At 40.0% G+C, this 27029-nt stretch overlaps 1 protein-coding gene across 7 annotated transcripts in view; it reads right to left on the bottom strand.

Annotated features, from left to right (window-relative positions):
• The window catches only part of THADA (THADA armadillo repeat containing), a 362434-nt gene extending 342790 nt beyond the window's left edge, over positions 1 to 19644 (bottom strand). For 2 of the 7 annotated variants that reach the window (XM_024354328.3, XM_063789919.1), the window contains exons 1-10: positions 19499 to 19625; positions 15889 to 15988; positions 15523 to 15617; positions 14395 to 14525; positions 10396 to 10544; positions 10244 to 10276; positions 9943 to 9991; positions 5301 to 5488; positions 1962 to 2056; positions 458 to 678 (exon numbers count right to left, since the gene is read on the bottom strand). In XM_024354328.3, coding sequence (XP_024210096.2) covers positions 458 to 678; positions 1962 to 2056; positions 5301 to 5488; positions 9943 to 9991; positions 10244 to 10276; positions 10396 to 10544; positions 14395 to 14525; positions 15523 to 15617; positions 15889 to 15964 — 1037 coding nt within the window. In that variant the 5' untranslated portion in view covers positions 15965 to 15988; positions 19499 to 19625. Of the gene's footprint in view, positions 1 to 457; positions 679 to 1961; positions 2057 to 5300; positions 5489 to 9942; positions 9992 to 10243; positions 10277 to 10395; positions 10545 to 12645; positions 12838 to 14394; positions 14526 to 15522; positions 15618 to 15888; positions 15989 to 19214 lie in introns of all 7 variants that reach the window. The other 5 variants (XM_063789921.1, XM_063789920.1, XM_001141804.8 and 2 more) reach the window with 5 other exon arrangements.
• Positions 19645 to 27029: the final 7385 nt, after the last annotated feature.

The raw sequence follows: 27029 nt of genomic DNA, 5'->3' as shown, positions 1-27029 counted from the left end.
AATTTTTATAGTTTTTAAAAACGATAACATTGAAAATGTTAAAAATTAATTTTAGAAATGTTCTTTACAGGCTAACCTGCAGCAATAATTTTATTTATTTATTTTTTTGAGACAGGATCTCACTGTGTCGCCCAGGCTTGAGTGCAGTGGCACAATCATATTTCACTGCATCCTCGGCCTCCTGGGCTCAAGCAATGTTCTCACCTCAGCCTCCCACACAGCTGAGACTACAGGCGCATGCCACCACACCCAGCTAAGTTTTAAAAGTTTTGTACAGACATGGTCTCACTATGTCACCAAGGCTGGTTTTGAACTCCTGGCCTCAAGTGATCCTCTTGCCTCAGCCTACTGGGAGGGTAGCTGGGATTAGAGGCACAAGCCACTCCAGCTTTTTGACTGCATCTTCTAAATGTCTTACAAGTGAAACAAAATATGAGACGATAGCATCAAAACTCACTGTGAACTCAAGGTGAACAAAACATGTGCAGTATCCAAGAGCAGGGCCTCCCCACTCCGACCCATGCTCCCGTTCTGCCAGTCCAACATGGCAAGTGTCCCCTGACAGAGGAATAAGACAGCTGACTGAGAGATGTCACCACAACAGAGGCTCCTGCAGCTGCTCATAAACCACTCGGGGACACTGGTGCAGTCCACTGAATGAAGCAGCACACTGCTAATCTGGAAAAATATAGCAGAGCTAATACACATAAAGCTTTTAAAACTTTTCAGAGATATTTCAAAATACAAACCCAAACATCTCTTTCCCCTGAAAACTCCTAGGAAAAATGACTAAATCCAAAGATAAAATACCCACAAATGTCATGATTATTGTATTAGTATTAAAGGAAAAAAATTACATAAAGTACGAGAATGATTTTGCTGGTTGGAATGTATTGGCAGAGCACAACACATCGCCACCTGCAGGTGGATAAGCTTAACAACCGCTTTTTTTTTTTTGGTATGTATGTTTTTTTTTAAACAAATGCTTTTAGAGGTGATTTGAGAAATAAACATCTTCGACTTATCCAAAGATAATTACTTTGTGTGATCTCATAAAATAATGCACACATATTTTTCTAAGGTCAGGTAAAAAGATAAAATAAGTTTCCATACAATATAGCAAGCAAAAAAAGAAATCTACTAGTAAAAAATACAAGGATTGTGGCCTAACTTATCAAATTATACTTTCTGTAAGAAGCAAATTTACTGAACAATTGACTCTATCTAGCACGCTTCCTGTCTAAAGCACATGATTTGGGTTATTCTCAATAAAGAACACATTTATCAGAAAAGTTATTACTCTGTATATATCTATACATTAATATGCATAATTTTAACATTAAAAATACCTTTTAAGATACTAATGAGAGATGACACTGAACAAACAGCACTAAAAAGAAACTAAAAGAATGTACATCAAAAATGTTTATAGTGATTACCTTTGTGAGATGGACTTACAGGTGACTGTTATTGTCTTTTTGTTATTGTTGCTTTATCTGAATTTTTGGAATTGTCTCTTATTATAAGAGAAAAAGGTCATCAGAAGGAACCAGACAATGCAAAAAAAATTATTTTAATTCACTTCTTTAAAAATATTTTTAATTTTTTTTTTTTTTAAGAGACAAGGTCTCACTCTGTTGCCCAGACTGGTGCAATCTTATCTCACTGCAGCCTTAAACTCCTAGGCTCAAGCGATCCTCCTACCTCAACCTCTCAAAGAGCTGGGACTACAGCTGTGCACCACCATACCCAGCAAATTTTCTTTTTTTTTTTTTTGTAGAGACAAGGTCTAGCTAAACTCCCCAGGCTAATCTCAAACTCCTGGCCTCAAGTGACCCTCCTGCCCTGGCCTCCCAAAGTGTTGGGATTATAAGTGTGAGCCACTGCACCAAGCCAAAAATATTTTTTAAACATACCCTAACTCTCAATAAAGTACAATTCTAAAAAGGAGATGCACTTACCAAATGAGGAATCTTTTCAGACGGGTGAAACATAGCCTTAATAAAAAGAATAATAGCTAATCCAGATGTGCTCTGTACAGTCTGTAATAGATCATCTATTTGGCAAGAAAGGAGAGAAGCTTGTGTTAAATAATGAATATTCTGGTAGAGTGGAAAGAGCAGATGCTGAGCAGCCAGATAGGCCTGGGTACAATTTCTAGTCTGACCACTTCCTGGGTGAATAGGTCTTACCTAAGTTATTTAACATCCCACAGACTCTCTTTTCTCTTCGGTAAAATGGGATAACTCTTAACTGAGGCAGTGTCAGGTTGAGATGAATAATGAACATAAATGCTTTTTAGAAGGAGTCTCACTCTGTCGCCAGGCTGGAGTGTAGTAGCGTGACCTCAGCTCACTGCAACCTCTACCTCCTGGGTTTAGGCGATTCTCCTGCCTCAGCCTCCCAAGTAGCTGGGACTACAGGCGCGTGCCACCACACCCAGCTAATTTTTGTATCTTTAGTAGAGATCGGGTTTCACCACGTTGGCCATGATGGTCTCGATCTCTTGACCTTGTGATCCGCCTGTCTCGGCCTCCCAAAGTGTTGGGATTACAGGCATGAGCCACTGTGCCTGGCTGAATATAAAGGCTTTTAAGCCCAGCATATAGATACTCAATAAACGTGATTCCTTCCTCTCTCCTCTAACATACACTTTCTTCCTCGCCAACTATTGCTTCCCAGAACACCTAATAGCAACACCACCTGTCCCCTCCCCTCCACCAATGCCTCTGTATCCCAATCACCATATACACAGACTTTTTCAAAAAGAGATTTCAGGGCTTGTATAAAGAATGTACATATATACATAGACTTTTTCAAAGAGAGATTTCAGAGCTTGTATAAAGAATGTATGTATATACATAGACTTTTTCAAAAAGAGATTTCAGGGCTTGTATAAAGAATGTAGGTAAGTGCTAATTACAAACTTTGCTAGCACTGACACTGTACCCATAGCAACCAAACAGTTTTGACTTGGTATCTTCTTTTTGTTTTATCTCTATTAGCCTCTAATACCATGGTGAGTTGTTCAACCTGGGGAAAGAAGTAACACTTCTTTATGACATCATAAACTAGGTACTAAATATCCACTCTGCCCTTCATCACTGATAACAAAACTGTGACTTTGATTGGGGAAGCCACATGCCCAGCCAAAAGCAGGATACTTGCTTCTTCAATCTTCTTTGCAACTAAAGGCAGGCATATAAGAGGGTTCAGGCCAGTTGGATGTAAGCCAGTCACTTGAGTATCCTGATTAAAAGTAAAGATGCAACTGGCCTTCCTTCTCCCTGCCTTGAATAAAGACACATCTGGAGCTACAGCAGTCATATGGCAACCACGAGGCAACAAACGTGGGTGAAAACCAACCTGCTGAAGATGGCACAGCAGAAAAGCAGAAAATGTGTGGGTCGTACACTGCCTATACCAGTTCTGGATGACCTGCCTCTGAACTTGTTATGTGGGAAAGGAGGTTTGGTTTTCAGTTACTTGCAGCTAAACACTTTACTGATTATGAAGCTTTAAAATGCTGGAAAAGAATAGTACTGATTAGGTGCCATCAACTTTTCGGAAAAAAAGCTACTTCTTTGTTTTTTTTTTTTTTTTGAGACGGAGGCTTGCTCTGTTGCCAGGCTGGAGTGCAGTGGCATGATCTTGGCTCACTGCAACCTCTGTCTCCCGGGTTCAACTGATTCCCCTGCCTCAGCCTCCCGAGTAGCTGGAACTACTCGGTGCACGCCACCACGCCCAGCTAATGTTTTTTTTTTGTATTTTGGATTTTTAGTATTTTAGACGGGATTTCATCATGTTGGCCAGAATGGTCTCAATCTCCTGACCTTGTGATCCACCCGCCTTGGCCTCCCAAAGTGCTGGGATTACAGGCATGAGCCACCACACCCGGCCGAAGTTACCTCATATTAAAATCATGTATTCTCTACATTTCATTAGTTAGAGAATCTTTTTTTTTAGACTAACACAGTCCTCTTTTAAAAAGTAAATAACCTCTGAAAAGTTTTCTGTAAGTTATGTCTTAATAAAAGTAACTTTAACTACTTTCCTTTCCTTTTAATACCTGAGAACCCAGGCAAAAAGAAAAATAGAAATACTAATCGGACAAAATATAGCTAAGACTTTCATTACCAGGGTTAAAAACACAAACAATGAGGCCAGGCGCGGTGGCTCACACCTGAGTCACTTTGGGAGGCCAAGGCGGGCAGATCACCTGAGGTCAGGAGTTCCAGACCAGCCTGGCCAACATGGTGAAAGCCCGTCTATACTAAAAATACAAAAAAAAAATTAGCCAGGCGTGGTGGTGCATGCCTGTAATCCCAGCTACTCGGGAGGCTGAGGCAAGAGAATCGCTTGAATCTGGGAGGCAGAGGTTGCAGTGAGCCAAGATCACGCCACTGTACTCCAGTGTGAGCGACAAAGAGAGACTCCATCTCAGACAAAAAAAAAACACACAAACAATGAGATGCTATTGTTTTCCAATCAGCCTAGCAAAACCAGAGTCAGTTATTGTTTTTCACTAACAAGAGCTCTAAAGAGATCCCATTAGCATGTTTTTAATTAAGTTACATTCAAACATATATTACCATATAGAATGGGAGGTGAAGAGAGAAAGGATAATTCCACTTTTTATATAAATACTTATGTTAGGTGTCACTTTTTCGTTAATCTTATTATAATAATAAACCACAGATTCCAAAAAAGTGACAGAAAACAAATTTACAGCTTAATAAATTATTAAAAAGTGATCACCCTTGAACCTATCTTCCAAGGCAAGAAATAGAACTCAGTCACCCAAGCGGGGCACAGTGGCTCACACCTGTAATCCCAGCACCTTGGGAGGCCACGGTAAGCAGGTTACTTGAGGCCAGGAGTTCTAGAACAGCCTGGCCAACATGGCGAAACCCTTTCTCTATTACAAATACAAAAAATTAGTCAGGTGTGGTGGTACCCTCCTATAATCCCAGCTACTCAGAAGTGGAGGCACGAGAATCGCTTGAACCTGGGATGTGAAACCCAACATGCAGAGGTTGCAGTGAATAAACATCACGCCACTACACTCCAGCCTGGGCAGCACAGTGAGATTCGGTCTCAAAAAAAAAAAAAAGAAAAGAAAAAAAAAAAAAAAAAACCATGTAGTCCAGGGCCTCCCTCCATTTTTTGAGAGGCTGAGTAAGGACACATTCCACATCTCAGTTAAGTATCACATTTCACACTATTAGTAGGAAAAGCTGATTGACACTCAATTTTAACTGTCAATTATATATCATTTGTATATAATTTGTTACACTTACCATCGCTTAAAACCTTGGTAAAAATATTCAGCAATCCACACATATTTTGCCATATGGGAGAATCGGAAGTCTTCCAAAGATTTCCCTGGAAATCTTGTACTTTCTGTACTAACATCATTGAAACTCTAATGCCTACCAGTAAGTCATTCATCAACTGTGTTTGAATAATATGATTTCCAGCACATTTTCTATAAAGAAGAAAAGACATTATTACAAAAGGAAATTCAAACAAAAGTGTGAACATTTCTAATTATCAGCAAAATAAATACATTCCTCAAAGGCCCAAAATCAATTTTAAATTATGATAATTTATTCCTCTCTCTTCCATTCCTATAAACATTCCAATTATGTAGACATTAATTGCAAACTTTCAACACTGTTAACTTAATCTACATGTCCCTCTTTCTCAGCCAATAACTAACTTCACTTCTTTTAGGGCAAAGATAAGAAATCAAGAATGAATGACAGAACTCAGTCTCGGCGAAGTGGCTCACACTTGTAATCCCAGCACTTTGGTAGGCCGAGACAGGTAGATCATTTGAGGTCTGGAGTTTGGGACCAGCTTGGCCAACATGGCGAAACCATGTCTCTAGTAAAAATACAAAAATTAGCCAGGTGTGGTGGCACATGCCCGTAATCCCAGCTACTCAGGGGGCTGAGGCAGGAGAATCGCTTGAACCCCAGAGGTGGAGGTTGCAGTGAGCCGAGATGGCACTACTGCACTCCAGCCTGGGTGAGAGAGCAAGACACCATCTTAAAAAAAAAAAAAAAAAAAAATGACATAACTTACAAACTTGAACACTCTCTCAACGTTGATATATTTTCCCTCCCTGGCTTTTTTTTTTTTTTTTTTTTTTTTGAGACGGAGTCTCCCTCTCTGTCACCCAGGCTGGAGTGCAGTGGTGCAATCTGGGCTCACTGCAACCTCCACCTCCCGGGTTCAAGCGATTCTCCTGCCTCATCCTCCCAAGTAGCTGGGATTACAAGCAAGCCATCATGCCCGGCTGATTTTTATATTTTTAGTAGAGACAGGGGTTTCACCATGTTGGCCAGGCTGGTCTCAAACTCCTGACCTCAAGTGATCCACCTGCCTCGCCCACCCAAAGTGCTGAGATTACAGGCGTGAACAACCATGCCCAGCCTCTCCCTGACTTCTAAAATGCCAGGCTCTCGCAGATTTTCCCCTACTTCACCAGCACTCCTTCTCGGATACCTTCACTAATTCATCCTCTTCTCCCTGATCTTTTTATGTTAGGAATGTCCAGGACTCAGTCTTTATTCCTCTTCTTTTCTCCATCTAATTCTCTCCCTTGCTGATCTCTTTTAGTTCATCAGCTTTAAATTATAATCTACATGCTGATAATTCCCAAATTTTTATCTCTAACCCAGACCTCTCTGTCTAATTCCTTTCTGGTATATCTAACTTCCTGATATTTTTACTTGGATGTCTAACAGACATCTCTAAATGAGTGAACTTATCTTCAACTCCAAATCTGCTGTACCTGCTGCATCTTTATCCTACAAAAACATTGTAATCATCCTTGCCACCTCTCCTCTCCATCTCATCTATAAGAAAATCCTGTTGGTTCTACCTTCAAAATACATCTAGAATCAGACCAACTCCACTGCTACATCTTGGCCTGAGCCACTCTCATCTCTCCCTTGGGTTACTGCCATAGCCTCCTGACTGGTCTCTCGCAGCTTCTGTCCTTCCCTCTCAGTTCTCAACACAGCAAAACACAGAATAATCCTATTAAGGCAAAAGTTAGGAAAAACAACTTGGTAGTTCCTCAAAAAGTTAAATATAGAATTATCTTATGATTCCACTCCTACGTATATACCCAAAAGAGCTAAAAGCAGAGACTCAAAGATATACTTGTATATCAATGTTTATAGCAGCATTATTCACAATAGCCTAAAGGTAGAAACAGATCAAATTGTCCATCGACAGATGGATTAACATGTGGTCTACACATACAATGGGATATTATTCGGCCACAAAAAGGAATGAAATTCTGATATATGCTACAAACGTGGATGACCCTCGAAAACACGCCTGTAATCCCAGCACTTTGGGGGACTGGGGCAGGGGGACTGCTTGCGCTTAAGAGTTTGAAACCAGCCAGGGCAACACGGTAAAACCATATTTCTACCAAAAATATAAAAAACAGGGCATAGTGGCGGACGTCTGTGGGCCCAGCTACTCCAGAGGCTGAGGTGGAAGGATCGCTTGGGCTTGGGAGGCAGAGGTTGCAGTGAGCCAAAATCCTGCACTCCAGCTTGGGTGACAGAGCCAGAGCTTGTCTCAATTAAAAAAAAAAAAAGGAAAAATAAATGAAATAAGCCTGACACAAAAGGACAAATCCTACATGATTCATAAGAATCACCTAGAATAGGCAAATTCAAAAAGACAGGAAGTAGAATAGAGGTTACCTGGGGCTACAGGAAAAGACTTTTTTAAAAAAATAAATTTTCCTTTCTTTTGGACGCACTGAATTTGAGGTACCTGTAAAACATCCAAGCTGAGATGTCCACAAGTCAACTGTCAACTGATGTCCATCAGTCTACCACTCAGGAAAGAGATCTAACTTGGAGTAATAAATTTGGGAATCCTGAGTACATAGGTGGTGGCTGACACCAAAGTGGACGTTATTAAGCAGTTCAAACGAACAAAATAAAAAGGACAGAACCCACCTTTACACGATGAGCATAAAAAGAAGAGCCAAAAAGGAGAAAAAGAGACAAAGAGCTCCTGCTGTGGCAAAAGGCTACCTTGAGTGAAAGACGATGTACAGGTATTATTTCTCCTCTCTACCAGAACCTCCTCAAACCAACACTCACGGGATTTAAAACGTAAAAAGATAAATTCTTAAAGGCCACCAATATGCAACAAGATAATAACAATAGTATTTCAGAAGCTGCAAAGCAGATGGATGAGTGATAACTGACAGCAGAATCAAGAAAAGTGGATACTAAGCCAGGGAACAAGCCCAGAAGCCATTTGATTTGTAGTCCCAAATGGCTCAGAAACTGTTGGCACTAGGTACTCCTTGATGTGGAGGTAAATAAAGGATTGAAGACAAGAAGACTGAATACCTCCGAGCCAGCAGACAACTTGTTTATCTTTAGAAAAGGTAAAACAGGTGTTTGGAAAGGAAGATAGCACACACAGATAAGGCAGCAACATATTACAAAAAGGAGAATTAGGTAAATACATGCACAATGCACGCCAAATACTGAGACCTCAGCCTTCTTCCCTCACTCAGCAACCAGAATATTAAGACAATGGTTTGGAAGATTCTTCCATGGCAAATCCAGTACCTAAGCAAAAAGATTTAAACGTACTGACATCTTTAGGTTTCCCCAAGGAAGAGTTACCCCAAGAAAGAGCTCAGCTAGACTAGCCTACAATAAAACCTGCAGTCAACTCCACTCAATAGGCACAGACATTCAAATCAATCCTCGGTGTCCCGTTATTAAACATGACTACCCTGGCTGGGCACAGTGGCTCACACCTATAATCCTAGCACTTTGGGAGCCAAGGAGGGAGGATCACTTGAGCCAATGAGTTCAAGACTAGCCTGGGCATTATAGTGAGACCTCATTCCTACAAAAAAAAAAAAAAAAAAAAAAAATTAGCCAAGCATGGTGGCAGGCACCTGTAGTCCCAGCTACATGGGAGACTGAGGTGGGAATATCACTTGAAACCGGGGAGGTAGAGATGCAGTGAGCCAAGATCGTACCACTGTACTCAAGCCTGGGTAACAGAATGAGACCCTGCCACAAAGAAAAAAAAAATTTATATAGATAGATAGATAGATAAAAAGAAATACATAATTGCCCAGCCAAGGATCACCAGACTTCTGAGGAAAGCTTCTAATAAGAAATATACTGAACAAAACCAGCAAACAAAAAAAGCAACTTGGAAGAAACAGAGACTATGTAAAGATGATAAAAAACAAAAAAACTATCATGAATATATCCTCAGAGAAGTAACAGAGGATATCTCACTCACAAAATAAAACAGGATGTTATGAAAAAGGAACACACTCAGGTGAGGAAAAGAGTTCTTTCACTTATTCTCATAACCATTTATTAAATTTTTAATTTTTCATTTAAATATTTTAATAAAGTTCAAATATAAAAACTTTGAATTTATTAAAATTAAATATCAAACCTCTAAAAAAATTTTAAATAATTGGGTCTAATATTAATGGAGAAAGTGGCTGGGCATAGTGACTAATGCCTGTAATCTCAACACTTTGGGAAGCTAAAGCGGGCACATTACTTAGGTCCAGTAGTTTAAGACCAGCCTGGGCAACATAGTGAGACTCTGTCTCCGAAAAAATATAAAAAACTATCTGGGTGTGGTGGTGCATGCCTGTAGTCCGAGCTACGTGGGAGGCTGAGGTGATACAAACACTTGAGCCCAGGAGGTTGAGGCTGCAGCGAGCTATGATCACACCACTGCACTACAGCCTGGGTGACACAGCAAGACCCCAACTCAAAAAAAATATAAAAGTGATAATATTAATGAAAAGGGATGAAAAGATCACATTCTGAGACTTTTAAATTTTTCTTTGTACAAAGATAATGTACAACTGCAAGTGTGCACACACAAATGCCAACATATAGCACTTGCCTATTTTCTTCCAGGATTTCAATTAAACTCTTCTGCAGAAAATGTAGCACTGAAACAAAAAGAATATGACAAATAAGAATTTAAAACTGTGAAGCTCAATTTCAATAAAATAAAATATTTTATATCACTGTTATCCAAAATGATATCATGATATGGAAACAAAAATTTAAAAGAAAGGGTCATGATGTACCTAAGTTATCTACAATGCTCTACCTATTACCAAGAAACTTAAAAGAGCCAGTTCCAAAATGACTCATACAAGCCATCAACTCATGGAACAAAATAAAATAATAGGACTTACCATTTTTAAGCAGATTATTAACACTTGCTCCACCTGTAGAGGAAAAAATGAACACTGGTAAGGAGTTTCACGACCAAAATTAATGTCATTTAAAAACTATGATGTGACGAGAGGGGTTAGCCAGAAAAAGGACTAGAAAAGTGCAGCCTTACCCAAGTTAAAGTTCTCCATACAGGAAGAAATATTGTCAGTAACTTTCCTGTAAGAGTATAAGTCAGTAGTATTCAATTCTTCCTGAAGACGAGAAGTAAAACGGCGCATAGCCTCAGGTAGAAAAAACTCAGGTAGGCTATTTAGTGAGCTAGAAAAAGAAACAAATATTAAAAATCTGACAATCTAATAGCCCCAGAAAATGTGGAGAGGGAAGAGAATCATACAAATGTGGGAATACTGAACTAACTCTTCAAAATACAGCCAGAAAATTACAACTACACACTACCATCACTGGAATTTCCTGGCTTGTCAGCTCATCTGGTCTCCCTGCTTCCACCTTGCTTCTCTCCCATCTCCCAGATTATTCTCAACAGAACAGGCAGAGTGACACCGTTAAAACACCATGTCACTTCTCTTACTAAAACCTCCAACAATATCCTTCGCGGTTAAAGTACTAGTTGAAGTGTTTACAGTGACCTACAAGGTCCTCCCGATACAATCTGGCACTACCATTAGCTCCTGACCTCATCTTTATTTATTTTTTTTCTTTTCTTGATTTTTAAAATGGCATCCATCACAATCCTGACCTCATCTTGATCTTTGTTCACTTAGCTCTAGCTACATGGCCTTGCTCTGTTCTGACATACCAGTCTTTGCTTCTGCTGTTTCCTCCATCCAAAATACTCTTCCTTCAAATAAACCCAGCAATCATTGCCTCATCCCTTTCAGGTCAATCTCAATTACCTTATCATGTCTGAGCAAAGCTATATGAAGTGACCATAATATTTTAAATTGTAACCCTCACCCCATCCTTTATGTCCCCTTTCCTTCCTTCCCGCTTTTAGATAGCACTCATGCCATCTAATATCCTATAAATGTTACTTATTTATTTTGTCTATTTTCTATCTTCCCCTTAGAATGTAACCTCCATTCTGGACTGTTTCATTCATTCTACCCCCAGTTCCTAGAAGAGTGCTGAAACACAGTAGGCAGTCAATAAAAATTTATCAAATGAGTAAATTAAACATATCAATTTTGCCTCAATTTATATACATCAAAACTGACTGGCTTTGTTTTAAATATAACTGGACAGTTCAAAGTTTTTCTGGAAGAAAATAATTCAAAAATGGGAATATTCAGAATAAGAAGAGTCACTAGAGGGATGACTTAACACTGACATATAATTAAAACACTTTATCAAACTATAGTAAATAAAAGTGTGGTGTTGGTGTATGAATAATTGGACCTAAATCAGAAATCAAACCCATGTATATATGTGAACATATAACACAATAAGGTGGCAATCCAAATATGTGGGCAAAGATGGACGATTCAACAGTTTGGGTAAGTGGTTCCCCATATAAAAAAGAAAACTAAATTGAATCCCTACCTCACACTACATTCAAAGCTTAATTCCAGACGGACGTAAAAGTTGAGCAAAAAAAAAAAAAAAAAAATAGTATAAGGCCTGCAAATAATGTTTTAAATAATCTTGTATTACAGAAAGCATATATAGCAAGGTATGAAACTCAGAAATCTACATACACAAAAATTAGCTGAGTTGATAACCAAAATAAAATTTTAATTTTTGTAAAGACAAGACACCATGAGAAAGTTTAAAGACAAATAACAAAGGAATGTATTTGGCATATGATCTATAGAGAAGTCTTATAAATCAAGAAAACATTCTAACAAGAAAATGTACAAAGAATATGTAATAAAAAAAGTCAAATTCCACACATTAAAAAATGTGCAATTACACTAGTAATCTCGGATACACAAATTATAATGATAGCATTTTCACTCATTAGATTTTAAAAGATTTAAAGATTGATAGTATCCAATGTTGGAAACATATGAAGAAGAAACAAGCATTCTAATTCAATTGGTAGTCTGGGGGAGTACAATTTAACAATATCTACCAAGAATTTCAATAGGCCTAATTTTTGGTCCAGAAATTCCACTTCTTGGAATTTATCTCAGAGAAATACACATATATAATTATATACATAAGAATATCACTGCAATGGGGAAGTGATTAAATTACTTTATACCATGTAATATAAATCATGTAATATGTACCATATATAGATATACATACATGTCATATATATGGTACATTTAAATTTTGGTATATTCATATTACAGAATATTTATAGCTGAAAAAGTAAGGACTGTTGGCGGGAATGTAAAATGTTGCATATGGAAAACAGTATGACAGTTGCTCAAAAAATTACAAATAGTATTACCATATGGTCCAGCAATCCCACTTCTGGGTATATATCCAAAGAACTGAAAGCAGGATCTCAAATAGATATTTGCACACCCATGTTCATGGCAGCATTATTCACAACAGCCAAGCAGTGGAAGCAACCCAAATGTCCATTGAAAGATGCATGGATGAACAAAATGCAGTATATGCATACAACAGAATATTAAGCCTTATAAGAGAAGAAAATCCTGTCATATGCTATAACAGGGATGAACCTTAAGGACATTATGTTAAGTGAAATAAGTCAGTCACAAAAATATAAATACAAATATTACACTAATATGAGGTATCTAAAGTAATCAAATTTATGAACGGAAAGTGGCTGCCAAGGGCTGAGCAGGAAATGGAGAGTTGTTACTTAATGTATACAGTTTCAGAGCTTAGCAGATGACAAGGTTCTAGAGATCATTGCACTGCAATATGAATACACTTAACAATAGCGAAATATGTACACTTAAAAATGGTTAAGACTCAAACATTGTATGTTCTCACTCATAAGTGGAAGCTAATCTATGAGGATGCAAAGCCATAAGAATGATACAATGGACTTTGGAGACTCAGGGGAAAGGGTGGGAAGGGGGTGAGAAATAAAAGACTACAAATCGTTGGGTACAGTATACACTGCTCAGGTGATGTGTGCACCAAAATCTCAGAAACCACCACTTATTCATGTAACCAAGTACCACCTGTTCCCCAAAAACCTATCGAAATGAAAATTAAAATTAAAAAAAAAAGAATTTATAAAAAAAAAGGTTAAGACTGAGGTTTTATGTTATATGTCTTTTACTACAATTAGGATTTTATGACATGGAAATATCTCTAAGACATTCTTTAGTGAAAAAAGCTACAGAGCATTGTGTAGAGTATAATCTCGTTTACAGATATATATAAAAAAAGTAGAATGTAACACACATATGCTGACCTCAAAGAAAAGGTCTAGAAAGATAAATACCAAAATGGTAAGTGACAATCTTTACTAAGAAAAGTAAGATAAGCCCTAAACAATGAAATGGAAGCCTTACTTTTTATTTTGTATACTTCTATATAGTTTGAAATTTTTATACCAAGCCTATACTCCTGCGTTATCTGTGTAAATATATATTTAAACCAAGAACAGATAGGACAAAAAGAGGAAAAAACAGCAAGATGACATTTAAACATAACCAATAAATGTAAATGGATTAAGGCAGGAGTAAGCAAACTACAGCCCACAGACTGTTTATTAAGCCTGTGACCTAAGAAGGCTTTTTATATTTTTAAAAAGTTGTAACTAGGCCGGGCGCAGTGGCTCACACCTGTAATCCCATCACTTTGGGAGGCTGAGAAGGGCGGATCACAAGGTCAGGAGATCAAGACCATCCTGGCTATCATGGTGAAACCACATCTCTACTAAAAATACAAAAAATTAGCCGGGTGTGGTGGCTGAGGCAGGAGAATGGCGTGAACCCGGGAGGCAGAGCTGACAGTGAGCCAAGATCGCACCACTGCACTCCAGCCTGGGCGACAGAGCTAGACTCCATCTCAAAAAAAAAAAAAAAAAAAAAAAAAAAAAAAAAAAAAAAAAAAAAAAGTTGTAACTAATCAATGAAAACAGAGAACAAACCATATGAATGAACTTTTTGTGATCTGTATCAGTTCAGTTTTATCAAACCAAGGAAGGAACTTCAGTTACTTTTCGTCAAATTCAACATTTATAACACCCAACTTCCCTTCCTTTTTTTCTTACCTTGCCAATACTTTCTTCAAGGGATTCTTTAGACTCAAAGAAAGATAAATGCCTGCTAAGATATCCAAACAACTTTGAATAGTGGGATCACACATGCCATTTTTACCTGCTTTCTCCAGCAGAGGCACAATCTATAATACAAAACATTGAAGTAATTTTTATAATATCAAATATAGCAAAGTAACATGGTTACAGATACTCTTTGAAGTCTCAATTGCTGGGCACAGTGGCTCACCCCTGTAATCCCAACACTTTGGGAGGCTGAGGTGGGCAGATCGCTTGAGCCCAGGAGAGTTCGAGAGAAGCTCGGGCAACATGGTGAAACCTTGTCTCTACAAAAAAATACAAAAATTAGCCAGGCATGGTGGCACATGCCTGTAGTCCCAGCTACTTAGGGGGCTGAGGCAGGAGGATTGCTTGAGCCCAGGAGGTTGAGGCTGTGGTTGAGCCAAGATCACACCAGTGCGCTCCAGCCTGGGTAAGAGAGTGAGACCCTATCTCAAAAAAATAAATAAAATAAAGTGTCAATTACATGAAATGTTTTCCATACTCCACTGTCAAGGATACTGATTTAAACATCTATTTCACTATTTATTAACTTTTTAAACTCATGTCCCCAACTCCCTCTTTACCCTCCAGACCCACCTCCACAGAGAATCACAGACCTGTTAATGGCTTACAGGAAAGAACAGCTGTAGCACTATTAAAAAACCAGTAATACATTTACTTGCTTTCCAAAAAAAAAACTATGTGTGCTCAAATGGTAAATCCTAATACTGAAATACTAATAAGTATAATCTTTATATTTTAAATTAACTTTTAAATGTGTCTGCTAAAAAGTTTTGAAGATTCATATATTTTAAAATTTATCTCCACAAAAGAGGTATGCACATTATCTTCTACCTTATCTATTTACAGTTCAATTATGATAGAAGTCTGAATATGGCTTCTATTGCTGCTTTGAATACAAGGATATTATATAATAAACAGAAAAGAAAAAAAGACTTATTTGTTAATGATAAACTGATATGCAATAATTAGGGACCAAAAACTGTCGGTGATTTTTTTTAAATCCTTAATAGCATGATACTCTTAAAGATGCATCCATGAATATCAATTCAGACTTACCTGTTTAATATAATGGATTTGTGACACTCCATCCGTGAGTTGCACACAATGTAACAGCAAAGAAGCTAGATTTTTCCCTTCCACATCAGCAAAAGCTATAAAACATATACAAAAAAAAATTTTTCAATGATTTAACAGTAAGTTAACTTTGCCTTTGTTGTGCATTCTACAAAATTTTTAAATTATAAACCATAGCAATAGGTGGAACATAGTCTGAAGACAGAATTTTAAGAAAATTGTTTTACATCCAAAACATAAGGAAAAATATAAAGAATTTGAATACTATATGCTAGGGGTCCCAGTCATTAAAACACTCTGCTTGCAAACTAGAAAAAAATATAATAAGGGAAACCAGAAGTCACCTACATTTCAAAGTTTCAAGGTCCTGATGGCAAACAGTCAGCGCAGCAACTTGCATTTCTTTCTTCTTCTTTACACCCATTTTAAATAGAATTAATAGTAGTCACTGCAAGAAAGAAGACTTTAAGGCATTAATGTAAGGTTTCTCAACCTCAGCACTATGATTTTTGGCTGGGTTCATTCTTTGTTGAACAGTATCATCCTATGCATTATGTTTCATGCATCCCCATCTCTACCCACTAGATGCCTGTGGCACCCTCCTCCCTCCCAAGTTCTGACAACCAAAATATGTCTCCAAACACTGCGAAGTGTCCCCGGGGGAGCAAAACTGCTCCAGAATGAGAATCACTGTCTAAGAATTTCTGATTTGAAGAAGAAAAATGTTTTAAGCTCAAGCTTATTACTGACTGAAGTTATTTTACCTACTATGACTCAGTCTTTGTATTTTAAAATACAGCAAACTTTCCTTTTAGTGAACACACACAAAAAAAAAACTGGGATAGTTTTTCCAAAAATAAAATACTTCAAACTAACCTCAGTGACTCATTAGACTAACAGGACGTACTACCATGTCCTGATTTCTGCAAAAATGAAAAAAAATATTTTTTTAATGCTATTCTCTTGAGTTTGCTTTTATCGATACTTAACAAATCAACGGGTTCATAACAGGCTAAACAACCCAACTCAAAGACTACACAACTACACACTAATAGTACCATGCCATCTGGAAAGAAGTTGCTAGGGAAATGTCATAGGGCTCTTTTCTTGATGCAGTTAGCATTTTTAGCAGTATTTACGATGCAAATATTAGAGGCTATAATGTAGTACATGTATAAAATAAATCTGGAAGGACATGTTGAATGATGGAATCAGGAATAAAAACAGGTCAATAAACTGGAATAATGAGCAATATGAAATTTACCAAGATGAAATAGAAATAAATGTAAAGGGCTGCATTTAGTTTAGGGGAAAAAAACACAGAAAGAGAGGCTGGAGAGGCAAAACGTGGTTTGAAACAGCTCAACAGCCCAAGATGACTGCCAAAAACCACAGAAGTCAGCCATATCAGAGTGCATGATTTTATCCAAACAGGCCAGGTGACATGTAGAGCATTAGGTACAGCGCTGGCGGCCATACTCTAAAGAGCCATAACAAACGATGCAACTGATTTCTGAACGACCTAGAGAGCAACTCCTTCAGAGAACAGCTCAGTTAACCAAAGGTGTTTGGCCTGGAGAAAAGGTCAACAGGACAAGAGCCTTAAAACAGCTGCTAGACTGTTTTGGAGAAAAAGGGAGTAGATTTATTTGTCTACTACAGACTTTTTTTTTTTTTTTTTTGAGACGGAGTCTTGCTCTGTCGCCCAGGCTGGAGTGCAGTGGCGCCATCTGCGCTCACTGCAAGCTCAGCCTCCTGGGTTCAGGCCATTCTCCTGCCTCACCCTCCCGAGTAGCTGGGACTACAGGCGCCCGCCACCACGCCCGGCTAATTTTTTCTATTTTTAGTAGAGACGGGGTTTCACCGTGTTAGACAGGATGGTCTCGATCTCCTGACCTCGTGATCCGCCCACCTCGGCCCCCCAAAGTGCTGGGATTCCAGGCGTGAGCCACCGCGCCCAGCCTTAGACTTCTTGTCTTGCTATTAGATTAGTAAAAGTCAGTACAAGCTACAGGGAAACAGATTCCAGATCAATACAAAGGAAAAGCTCTATGGTCCCACTAAGGACTAGGCTACCTTTTAAACAAAGAAATTTTCCAACACCAGGAATATTCAAAGAGAAGATGACTGAATATTTTCTCTTGGACTCCTGAAACAGCTCCCTAACTGGTCTCCTAACTTCTACACTTACCTCCAAAGAGCCCATTCTGTTTACAATCATCAAAGCAATCTCTTTAAAAAAAAACTCTCATCAAATTGAATTACTTACTCTCTTCCTTAAAACTTTCCAAGGGTTTCTAAATACACTTAGAATAAAATTCAAACTTGAGGCTGGGAGTGGGGGCTCGTGCCTGTAATCCCAGCACTTTGGGAGGCCGAGGCGGGTGGATCTCTTGAAGTCAGGAGTTCAAGAGCAGCCTGGCCAACATGGTGAAACCCCGTCTGCACTAACTAAAAATACAAAAATTAGCCGGGTGTGGTGGCGGGCGCCTATAACCCCAGCTACTCCGGAGGCTGAGGCAGGAGAATCGCTTGAACCCAGGAGGCAGAGGTTGCAGTGAGCCAAGATCGTGCCACTGCACTCCAGCCTGGGCGACAAGAGCGAAACTCCATCTCAAATAAATAAATAAATAAATAAATAAATAAAAACTTGAGATTTTGCCCTTCAAGGCCCTAAATAATCTGACCCTGCCTTCCTCCACTCTTCATCTCAAACCAATCTCCTCTTCACCATCTCAAGAGCTTTGTACTTCCTGATGCTCTTATTCCCACCTAAGAGGCTTTACACTCTCAGTATCTCTGCCCCTTAATGTTCATTCCACATCTTTACAAGAGTGACTCCTTCTCACCATTCATGTTTCTGCTGCAACATTACCTTCTAAAAGCCTTCCATGACCACTCTATCTAAAATCTCACCAATACAACACACGTAGACACCATTTCCATTAATTTTCTTCATAGCACTTACTAGTACCAGAAATTACCCTAACTTGTAAATTTGTATATTGTCTGTCTCATCTAGTAGCAAACTGAATAAAGGCAGCAACTTTAATCTATTTTGTTCATGTTTCAAGTCTCAATTTCCAAACCAGTGCCTGGCACATAGTAGGTGTTTAACAAATACTTGACGAATAAACAAATTAATTAACAAACATTTGTCAGAGATGTTCTAGAAGGGATATATGTCTTTAAGGGCAGGAAGGTGGACTATCTGGTATCTAAAATCTATTCTACATCTAAGTGACATTCTACATCTTAAGAACGTATGGTCTGTTTGGGAAGTAAGAAATCCATACAGTAATGGCAGGTGAGCAACCACTTAACCAAAAATGGACGCAGCTAGGAAAGTGTCGACAACAGAATAATTTGTAAAGGGATAGTCAGATCTAGAGGAATAGAGGCACGCTTCCTAAGAAAGTGACCATCGTACAAAGCCAGAAGAGACTGGGAAACCTAACTAGGGAGACTATTCTCTGGTGAAAGGTAAGCAAGTTTGCAGGATTTGCTCTTGCAATTCTGAGGGCTACACAAAAGCAGACTCGGTAATTATGCCTGCTCAAACGATGCCTAAAAGTGTGTCCTGAAGAACCAGGGTCCCCAAGGGGGTAAATCCCGTGTCTACCGCAAGGCCAGAAGGTGCCCAGTAAATTACACTCCTCCTAGGTCCCACTTACTGCTTCCCTTTAGAACGCTGCTTCACTCTACACCTTCCTGGCTGACTCCCACAAACATTCTCTGGGCGATTTCTGAACCACGTGGAGTCGAGGAATGACAGTGGGAGAAAGTGGTTAAAGTGCCGTCTCCATGGAGACCTTAGCGACCGGAAATCAGTTTCACAGCCGCCGAATCCTGGCGCTACCAAAGGATGGGAATTGGTGTGGCTCGCCAGCCAGCCCTAGCAAAACTGGCCGAGCCGAGCTACCGCGGGTCTGGCAGGCAGGACACCTGGGAGCCAAACCTCGTGCACGTCGGCGTCTGAGAAGAGTCGCAGGCGCCTGGTCCAGTCCCGGAAGCAGGTCTCCTTCTACGGCGTCTCCCAGGCTCGCAGCGCGGTCCACGTTCGACTACCGGGTCAGGGCAAAGGGAGGGAGATAGGGGTAACCTGGAGGAGTCATCGCGAGAATTGACCAAACGCAACTCCTCCAATCAGGAGTTCGACGAGGTCGTGACGTCACCGGGGTGGGCGGTAGCAATTCGGTTTAGTTAACCAGCCCCTTTACCGTCAGCGCCGCGCGTTCCTCATGGCGTTAGGGCTGACGGGCCTTGTTGCTGAGGGTCCTTCATTCAACGGTCTCTTGTTGAATGAAGAGACCTCATTCGCTTCACATGCTTGGACGCCTGGGAAGCGCTTTTGTCCCGATCCAGACCTTCCACCTTTCTCCCACTCTGTTGGCCCAGTGCAGAGTCTAGGAGAAAACTACGTCTGGGACTCGGGAACGAGTCCACGGACTTTAGAGCCTGCGAGATGGGGCAGGGGTTTGGGCGGCGACTGAACGGAAGCCACGAGAAGAATTCGGACTAAAATGAGTAGTGCTGAACCAACGTGTGCCAAAGAGCATATATTCATTCAATAGATAATGAGCTCTACTGTCAGAGCGTCGCCAAGCGCTAGCCTTGAAAGCTATCCCCTACTGAGGATACATGTATTACGCAGCACATGCAAATTGTCAGATGGTTCAGTCCTTGAAAAATAAATACAATAACTGGGTGTCACTGGGAGCTGCGACAGTGGGCAAGATCAGGAAAGACCTGATGCTATTATCAGGAGTATTAATTTGGAAAATAGAGACATTTCCCTAAACGTTAATGACTTAAGTTTTTAATAATTATTTTCTGAATTTTTTATATCAGCTTGCCTTGGTTTTCTTTATAGCTTTACCACATAATGTATGTATCACTATCTTGTTTCGTTCAGTTTTGAAGCTTTTGGAATTGTGTATGTATTCTCCAGCAATTTGCTTCTTTCAGCATTGCTTTTCATATTCACCTACAGGCGGCTGTAGTGCTCTTCGCCCAGGCTGGAGTGCAGTGGCGCAATCTCGGCTCAGTGCAAACTCTGCCTCCCGGGTTCAAGCGATTCTCCTGCCTCAGCCTCCTAAGTAGCTGGGATTACAGGCGCGCGCCACCACGCTCAGCTAATTTTTGTATTTTTTAGTGGAGATGCGGTTTCACCATGTTGCTCATGCTGGTCTTGAACTCCTGACCTCGTGATCCGCCCGCCTCGGCCTCCGAAAGTGCTGGGATTACAGGCGTGAGCCACGGCGCCCGGACCGTAATTTTCCATTGTTTAATATACTTCATTATGTATCCATCCTGCTGCCTCTTAACATGTGCATTATTTCCAGTTTTTGTTCTAACATTGCTGCTGTGAACTATGTTGTGCATGTCAGCTGGTGAGTGTGTGCAGACGGTTCTCTACCATAATTTTTTCTGGTATTTTTGACCCTGACATAGTAAGAAATACATTGCAGACTTTGAAACTGTGGACGTAGAATTACTCACACATAACTGAAGTAAAAATTTCTTGAAATGCTACTTTACAGGAGCTGTGAGATTTTATTTCCTTTTTTTCTAAATTATGGTAAAATACACAACAAAATTTACCATTTTAACCATTTTTAAGTTTTATGTTTTTTAAAATATGTATATTGTTTCAGACCTACTAATTATATAACTCAGTGGGTCCGAACCCCTTTTTTGTTTGCAGACACTGCAACTCTTCACCCTGCACAGCGAGAGGTGGGCTAGGGAGCAAACATAATAAATATATGTTGAAAGGTGAAGCTACTGTTAAAACTTCAGACAAATTAAACTTAACAGGGTTTAATTGAGCAAGGGGAAAAATGATTCTCAAATCGGGCAGTCTCCAGAATCATAGCAGATTCAGAGAGACTCCAGGGATGCCTCGTGGTCAGAGCACATTTACAGACAAAGAAAGGAAAGTGATGTACAAAAAGCAAGTGAGGTACGGAAGCAGCTGGATGGGTTACAGCTTGGCATTTGCCTTACCTGAACACAGTTTGAACAGTAAGCATTGTATGAATAGTTGAAGTATGGCTGCTGGGATTGGCTGAAACTCAGCTATTGTTACAGAAGCACGCTCCTAAATTAGGCTTTCAGTCTTGTCTACCTACTAAGTTAGGTTATGGTTCATCCACAAGGACTCAAATGTGGAAGTACAGAGGCTTTCTCAGGCTGTATTTAGTTCAATTTAACACCGCCATGGAAAAAATAGGGGAATGGAAATTGAGAGTATAGGGGAGGTACATTGCAACTTTAAATAGGGTAATCAGGGTAGGCCTCACTGAGTAAAGATTTGCAAGAGACATAGACACTTGGTGAAGGGGAAACCTTCCATACAGAGGGAACAGCCAGTACAAAGCTTCCAGGGCAGGGCTTGCCTGTTGGGAGAATAGCAAGGAGGCAAGAGTGGCCGGAGCCAAGCAAGGTAAATAGTAAGGAGTGGGACAAGGGGCTTTGGATTATATAAGGCTTTCACATTATTTCATGGATTCTTTCACTCTTAAGTGAAATGAGGAGTGATTTTGAGCAAAAGAATAATAACATCTAATGTACATTTCAAAATGATCACTGGAGCTACTTTGTTAAGAAGAGACTGTAGGTCGGGCGCGGTGGCTCACGCCTGTAATCCCAACGCTTTGGGAGGCTGAGGCGGGTGGATCACCTGAGCTCAGAAGTTCAAGACCACCCTGGGGAACATGGTGAAACCTCGTCTCTACAAAAATGCAAAAAAAAAATTAGCTGGGCATGATGTTGTGTGCCTGTAGTCGCAGCTACTCGGGAGGCTGAGGCACGAGAATTGCTTGAGCCCCAGAGGCAGAGGTTGCAGTGAGCTAGCATTGCGCCACTGCACTCCAGCTTGAGCTGCAGAGTGAGACTCCGTCACAAAACAGAAAAAAAAATAAAAGACTGTAGAGCCTGCAGGAAGCCCAGTGAGGCTGTTGTGGTAAACTAGGCAGGCAGGATGCTGGTGGCACTGACCAGGGTGGTAGCAGTGGAGAGCGGGAAGTGGACAGGTTTTGGATATAATTTGAAAGCAGAGCTAACAGGATTTTTTTCTGAAGGATAGAATATGGGTATGAAGAAATGAAGAGTCAAAGATGAGTCCAAAGTTTCTGGCCTGAGCACCTAGAAGGATGAAGTTGCCAAAGTTTACTTGGAGCAGATTTGAATGGGTTTAAAAGAGACTGGGAAGAGAGGAATTGGCAAGATCAAGCAGAGGCAACTCCTTCTAGTCCTTCTAGTACGCAAGGGGCAGATAAATGGAATGGTAACACCTAGAGGAAGTATACTGCCAAAAGCAATCTACAAATCCAATGCCATCCCCATCAAAATACCACCATTATTCCTCACAGAATTAGAAAAAACAATGCTAAAATTCATATGGAACCAAAAAAGAGCCCGCATAGCCAAAGCAAGACTAAGCAGAAATAACAAATCTGGAGGCATCATACTACCTGATTTCAAACTATGCTTTAAGGCCATAGTCACCGAAACAGCATAGTACTGGTATAAAAATAGGCACATAGACCAATGGAACAGAATAGAGAACCCAGAAATAAACCCAAATACTTATGGCCAACTGAGCTTCGACAAAGCAAACAAAAACATAAAGTTGGGAAAGGACACCCTTTTCAACAAAAGATGCTGAGATAATTGGCTAGTCACACGTAGGAGAATGAAACTGAATCCTCATCTCTCACCTTATACAAAAATCAACTCAAGATGGATTAAGGATTTAAATCTAAGACCTGAAACTCTAAAAACTCTAGAAGATAACATTGGAAAAACCCTTCCTGACGTTGGCTTAGGCAAGGATTTCATGAACAAGAACCCAAAAGCAAATACAATAAAAACAGAGATAAATAGTTGGGACTTAGTTAAAGTAAAGAGCTTTTGCACGGCAAAGAACAGTCAGCAGAGTAAACAGGCAACCCACAGAGTGGGAGAAAATCTTCACAATCTATACATCTGACAAAGGACTAATATCCGGAATCTACAATAAACTCAAACAAATCAGTAAGAAAAAAACAAACAATTCCATCAAAAAGGGCTAAGGATATGAATAGACAATTCTCAAAAGAAGGGCCAGGCGCAGTGGCTCACACCTGTAATCTCAGCACTTTGGGAGGCCAAGGCGGGCAGATCACCTGAGGTCAGGAGTTTGAGACCAGCCTGACCAATATGGAGAAACCCTGTCTCTACTAAAAAATACAAAATTAGCCAGGCATGGTGGCGCATGCCTGTAATCCCAGCTACTTGGGAGGCTGAAGCAGGAGAATCACTTGAACCCGGGAGGTGGAGGTTGCGGTGAGCCGAGATCTCACCATTACACTCCAGCCTGGGCAACAAGAGCGAAACTCCATCTAAAAAAAAAAAGAAGAAGAAGATACACAAATGGCCAACAAACGTATGAAAAAATGCTCAACATCACTAATGATCAGGAAAATGCAAATCAAAATCACGATGCAATACCACCTTACTCCTGCAAGAATGGCCATAATCAAAAAAATCAAAAAACAGTAAATGTTGGCACGAATGTGGTGATCAGGGAACACTTCTACACTGCTAGTGGGAATGTAAACTAGTACAGCCACTATGGAAAACAGTGTAGAGATTCCTTAAAGAACTGAAAGTAGAGCTACCATTTTATCCAGCAATCCCACTACTGGGTATCTACCCAGAGGAAAAGTTGTTATACAAAAAAAATACTTGCACATGCATGTTTATAGCAGCACAATTCACAGTTGCAAAATCTTGGAACCAACCCAAATGCCCATCAATCAACGAGTGGGTAAAGAAACTGTGGTATATGTATACAATGGAATACTGCTTGGCCATAAAAAGGAATGAATTAACAGCATTTGCAGTGACCTGGATGAGATTGGAGACTATTATTCTAAGTGAAGTAACTCAGAAATTGAAAATCAAACATCATATGTTCTCACTGATCATTGGGAGCTAAGCTATGAGGACACAAAGGCATAAGAATGATACAATGGACTTTGGAGACTTGGGAAGAGTGGGAGGGGAGCGAGGGATAAAAGACGACAAATATGGTGTAGCGTATACTGCTTGGGTGATGGGTGCACCAAAATCTTACAAACCAACACTAAAGAACTTACTCATGCAACCAAATACCACCTGTGCCCCAATAACTTATGGGAAAAAAATAAAAAATAAAGTAAATCAATAAATCAATAAATAAAATTCTCAAAAACAACAACAACAACAACAACAACAAACCCCTACGTTCTCATAGAGAATCATCTGTTACTTTCCAGACAGACAAACCCCAATTATTTCCAGGTAACAAAGGTTTTGTTTTAAAGGTTGAAATAGTGACATCTTTGAAGAAGATATCCTCTTTTTTGCTAGGCATCTGGTGGCACTACCAACTTGAGACCACTTTAAATACACTGCTTGAGGTTTTTCAGGACACAATAGCATGAATTTGAACTACAAACTTTTATAAAGTAACTATGTATTTTATTTGTGAAAATGTGTTCCAAGGAAATTTTTAAAGGATCCTTAGTATATAAAAGTGTAAATGAAAACACTTGACAAGGCCCGGTGCGGTGGCTCATGCCTGTAATACCAACATTTTGGGAGGCCAAGGCAGGTGGATCACTTGAGGTCAGGAGATTGAGGCCAGTCTGGCCAATATGGTGAAACCCCGTCTCTACTAAAAATACAAAAATTAGCCGGGCATGGTGGCGGGCGCCTGTCATCCCAACTATTCAGAAGGCTGAGGCAGGAGAATCGCTTGAACCCCGGGAGGTGGAGGTTGCAGTGAGCCAGATCACACCACTGCACTCCAGCCTGGGTGACAAAGGGAGATTCCATCTCGAAAAAGAAAATACTTGACATAGTAACAGTGGACTAGATAAAAATCATAAAAAGTAATCCTTGTGTCGACATTTTCTTTAGTGTAGTTTAGCATTGCAAATATGTACCTGTAAAAATAATATTTTCCACTCAATTAGAAAAGGGAATTTTCAAAATAATTATTTAGAGCTGGGCGCAGTGACTTCTGACTGTAATCCCAGCTACTTGGGAGACTGAGGCAAGAGGATTGTTTGAGCCCAGGAGTTCAAGGCTGCAGCATGCTATGATCACAACTGTGAATAGCCACTGCACTCCAGTCTGGGCAACGGAGAGAGACCCTGTCTCTACAAAAAAATTATTATTATTTAATGACATGATTTTATATGTAATTATTAAGATTCTTTTACATTTGAATGGACATTTGAATAAGTAAAATTTGACCTTTTAGGGCCACAAAGAAAAGGCTTTAATTGCCTACATAATTACTACCTGTTCATGAAGGTCTATAACAGCCAAAACTTCAGAAGCAGTGTGACTGACCAGTCAAAAGTAAGGTTCTCTCGCAAGTAATATTTTCCGTACAGAAAAACGTGATAGTGTCTCCCAGTTTCATAGTCATTTTTACATCTCCCAAAATTATCACGTATGATACTCTGCGAACAATGCATGGTGCCATGTATAATTCAGCAATTCCCCATATTGAATAGTTTGAGGTGTTTGTTTGTTTGTTTGTTTGTTTGTTTGATTGTTTTAGATGGAGTTTCGCTCTTGTTGCCCAGGCTGGAGTGCAGTGGCACAATCTCGGCTCACTGCAACCTCCGCCTCCCGGGTTCAAGCGATTCTCCTGCCTCAGCCTCCCAAGTAGCTGGGATTACTGGCATGCGCCACCATGCCCGGCTAATTTTGTATTTTTAGTAGAGAGGAGGTTTCTCCATGTTGTTCAGGCTGGTCTCGAACTCCCGACCTCAGGTGATCCACCCAACTCAGCCTCCCAAAATGCTGGGATTACAGGCATGAGCCACTGTGCCCGGCCTGAATAGTTTTATATCTAAAATGAAGCCCAAAACTGTATACTAGACCTATGAATATAAACATTTTGTTATTTAATATGTTTGGCCCCAAGTCAGTGAAAGAAAGCAAAGTACTGTACTATTACTTATATATCTATTTATCTGTCTTAAAACAATAAACATGTATTATCTCTTAGTTTCTGTGGGTTAGAAATTCAATTTGGCTGGATGTGTCTGGCTAGGAGTCTCTCATGAGGTTTCAGTGAAGATGTTGGCTGGGGCTACGGTCACCTGACAGCTTGGCTGAGGCTGGAGAATCAGCTCCCAAGATGATTGACTGACTTCTTGGTGCTGGTTGCTGACACAAGCCTCCAGCTCCTCTTTACATGGACCTCTTCCCAGCTGCTTGGGCCATCTTACAACATGGCAGCTGGCCTTCCCAAAAATAAGCAAGAGAGTACAAGGTGGAAGATTCAGTGACTTTAATGGCTGAGCCACAAAGCAACACAGCATCATTTTGACAGTATCCTATTGGTTACAAAGGTCAGCTCTATTCAGTGAGGGAGGCTCTACACAAAAGTGTGCATACCAGGAAGCCGGTATCATTGGAGGGCCATTTTAGAGGCTGCC

Source organism: Pan troglodytes, chromosome 12 (genome assembly GCF_028858775.2).
Source record: "Pan troglodytes isolate AG18354 chromosome 12, NHGRI_mPanTro3-v2.0_pri, whole genome shotgun sequence".
Classification (NCBI taxonomy): domain Eukaryota; kingdom Metazoa; phylum Chordata; class Mammalia; order Primates; family Hominidae; genus Pan; species Pan troglodytes.
The sequence above is the reverse complement of the archived record's forward strand: the minus strand, read 5'-3'. Positions and strand labels throughout refer to the sequence as shown.